Consider the following 3,451-nt stretch of genomic DNA (forward strand, 5'->3'; position numbering starts at 1 on the left):
GCGAGGTTAGGTCTGCCACTGTTTGTTTGTGATCCATTTGGTTCATTTCTGAACTTAACAAAGATACATCCAGGGAGACTAAAAAATCTCTGGACTGGCCTTCATTCCAATGACATGTCATTGCCTTCAATGTATAGACATGAGATTGTGTATGACCGTTTTGTCCATTATCACTCTTTTGAATTTGTCGTTGATCACTCAGGAGTTAAGCAGTGCTATTTGACCTTTGATCAATCACCAATAAAAGCTGCTGCGTGCTCGTTCGCCGGGCATCAGTCGCTTGGAGTTGTTTGTGAACGCGGACCCAACACCACAAAGCAGCATGCTCACCACGCAAAGACAATAGCCTTGACGAGCACACATTTCTGGCCCATTGGACGACGATCTGTGATGACAAAGTGTGCTCATGACCATGTAACACACACGTTTCTACTGTGTGGGACTTATCGATATAAAGTTTGTAGGGAAAAAGTCAGATTTTGCAATATTTCTGATCAACTGTCCTATGTCAATAGTGATCGTCTAGCAGAACGTTATGCTAAGTTATTTCCCACATTCACATGTAAGCATGACTTGACAACGATATCACACAGTCTCGTGTGTGACTTTGTAGATGACTGCCATGATAAGAGTGATGAGGTCGGTTGTATATATCCTTTTTGTATCAAGACTTTCACATGTACTAATGGCGAGTGTCTGCCCTACAGCAACATGTGTGATCAGATATCCCATTGTCTAGATGAATCAGATGAAGACAACTGCTACGGTTTCAAGCATTCCGAAGCAATTCAATACAGATGTTTCCCATCTCCTGCTCTCATCAGTTTTAATGGCCTCAGCAAGTTCACGTCAGTTCCAATGAATTCCAGTGAGAACTGTCCTGACAGCCACTATCGTTGTCCTGGAGAGTTCAATGACTGCCTGCCTGTCTACACACTATGCAATGGGATGTACGATTGCATTGAAAGCCAGGATGAAGAAGGATGTAAGGACCTTACGTGTCCAGGATTTTTCAGGTGCAGAGCGTCCACGATCTGTGTACACAGTGACCACCTGTGTGATGACTGGCCTCACTGCCCACTGCGTGACGATGAATTGCTGTGTGACGTGACTTGCCCTGCAGACTGTCTCTGTCAAGGTTACACGTTTCTGTGTGATCAACCTTTCTCCATTGCACTGTTCCCTCAGCTCCGCTACTTGGATGCCACAGGTTCTGGTATGACACTGTCCGATGTGAATGGCCATGTCTTACTTTCTTCACTGATTTTAGCTGAATGCTCCTTAACTCTCCTACCTGATCTGAACATGTTGAATTTGAGGACTCTTAACCTCAATGGCAACGAACTCCGACGTGTCAATGTCACACATTTTGTTGGCTTAGAGAATCTTCAGGTATTGTCTCTTTCCAACAACCCCATCACCTCACTGTATTCCGATCTCTCAACTGCGACCCAACAACACACACTGACGATCATGGATCTTTCACACACATCTCTGACACTGTTAGAATCTGAAGTCTTCTCATCATTTTCTAGACTTCGGAAACTAAACTTAACCTCCACCTCCATCCACACCATCAGCCCCAGTGGATTCCAGTCCACGCATCGATTGACAGAACTGTACATGGAGGGGAGTCCCTTGAAAACGTTTCCACCTGATATTTTCAAAGATCTGTTTGATCTTCAATTCATAGTAACACAAAATTACAAGCTCTGCTGTAAAGAAATACTTCCTTACAACTTTGATGTGTCAAACTGCTATGCTCCAAGAGACGAAACTTCATCATGTGAAGATTTATTGCAATACTGGACATACCGCGTCTTTCTGTGGCTGATCACTTGTCTGTCCATAACTGGTAATGTCTTCTGTTTCTGTGCACGTTTGTTGGCGAGAAGCATGTCCTCTTTAAGCGGCTTCAGTGTGTTTGTCATCAACTTGAACATGGCTGATTTTCTGATGGGTGTCTATATTACTATCATAGGAGCAGCAGATGAACGATACCGTGGCAGGTATCTGTATCACGATGACACATGGAAAAGCAGTGTGAGCTGTAAAGTGGCTGGTTTTCTGTCTTTGTTGTCCAGTGAAGTGTCCGCTCTGTTTATCTGGCTGATCACATTGGACCGTTTCATCGTTATTCACTTTCCGTTCAGCACATTACGATTCCAGAGGATGTCAGCAACAATGGCTTGTTTATTGACGTGGTTTGGTTGTTGGTTTCTAGCCTTGTTACCATTACTCCCAATGACCTCACACTGGGAGTTCTACAGCCAGACAGGCACCTGCATTCCTCTGTCAGTGACAGGGAAAGAGTTTAAAGGTAAAGTATTTTCTTTCAGTGTGCTGATCGTCCTTAATTTTGTTTTGTTTTTATCAATTTCTGTTGGTCAGGCCCTCATTTATTGGTCAATAAAAAGCACTTCATTGAAGACCAACACGACAAAAGTCTCACGCGACATGACCATAGCTGGACGTTTGATCACTGTTGCAGTCACAGACTTCTTGTGCTGGTTTCCCATTGGGATTTGTGGAATGCTGGCGTTGGCAGGTACCCCCATTCCCGGAGAAGTGAGTGTGGCCCTATCTATTTTCGTGTTACCCCTGAACTCTGCAGTCAACCCCTTCATGTACACGTTCAACACACTGGCTGAGAAGCGGAGAAAGACAAATGAAGACAATTTTGTAAAGTGGCTGGAGTCTAATGCTGACCTGATCATGACTTAACATGTTGTGTGGCGTACAGTGTGAAACTTGCCCTGAATTTGACATTGCATGGGAAAACACACACACACACACACACACACACACACACACACACACACACACACACACACACAATACATTGTGCATTATAATTACTTCTGTAGGGAACTGTCACGGTCGACAGTTAAGACTATTTTTCTATTTCGCTAATCTTGGGGAAGACGGCATGTATCCAGCTTTTGAGACGATAGGGTTGCCATACACAAGAATATATGAGCGTATGTTAGTTAGCGTGTCCGTGTGGCAATGTGGTCCGTGCCGCTCGTGCGGTTATGCTTCTGAGGAACCGTTCATGGTTCAGATTCGACCGTCTCTCTGCTCTGTCTCGTCACAGATGGGTTTTGAACTGGAAGGCTTTCTGGTCAGTCTGTCCAGTGGTTCCCCGGTTCCTCTTCATTCGTTTGAAGAGGAGGGGTGGGCTGTTCGTTCAGTCAAAGTTCTGCCAGGGTTACTGCAGGCCCTGTGCTTACCTGTGCCCTCGTCCGGCCAGGTAGAAGAGGCTGCATTCCAGTCTCTGGGAATTTTTTTTACCAGATTGCACCAGCTGTTGAGGTAAATTTATTTATTGGATTTGGCTAGCTCCGTGTCGCCATGTTTGTTTTATTTGTACATATAATCATTTTTGCTGTGTGCTGATGTATTAAGATTTTAGTGCATTTTCGTACTGTTATGATTATTGCTTGGTATT

The 3,451-nt window shown here is 44.4% G+C and overlaps 1 protein-coding gene across 1 annotated transcript; it reads left to right on the forward strand.

Moving 5' to 3' along the window:
• The first annotated feature begins 1,305 nt into the window (after positions 1–1,305).
• On the forward strand, positions 1,306–2,724 carry LOC143287777 (G-protein coupled receptor GRL101-like). The gene is made up of 2 exons (XM_076596061.1): positions 1,306–1,427; positions 2,010–2,724. The coding sequence occupies exons 1-2, from the start codon at positions 1,306–1,308 to the stop codon at positions 2,722–2,724; spliced, it is 837 nt and encodes a 278-aa protein (XP_076452176.1).
• Positions 2,725–3,451: the final 727 nt, after the last annotated feature.

Source organism: Babylonia areolata, chromosome 11, assembly GCF_041734735.1.
Source record: "Babylonia areolata isolate BAREFJ2019XMU chromosome 11, ASM4173473v1, whole genome shotgun sequence".
NCBI classification, from domain to species: Eukaryota; Metazoa; Mollusca; class Gastropoda; order Neogastropoda; family Buccinidae; genus Babylonia; species Babylonia areolata.

Excerpts from the sequence above, each read along its gene's own strand:
- LOC143287777 (XM_076596061.1), top strand. The coding sequence starts at position 1,306 with ATGTTGAATTTGAGGACTCTTAACCTCAATGGCAACGAACTCCGACGT. Across the intron at positions 1,428-2,009 it reads AACAACCCCATCACCTCACT|GTATCTGTATCACGATGACA; the intron begins GTATTCCGATCT and ends ATACCGTGGCAG.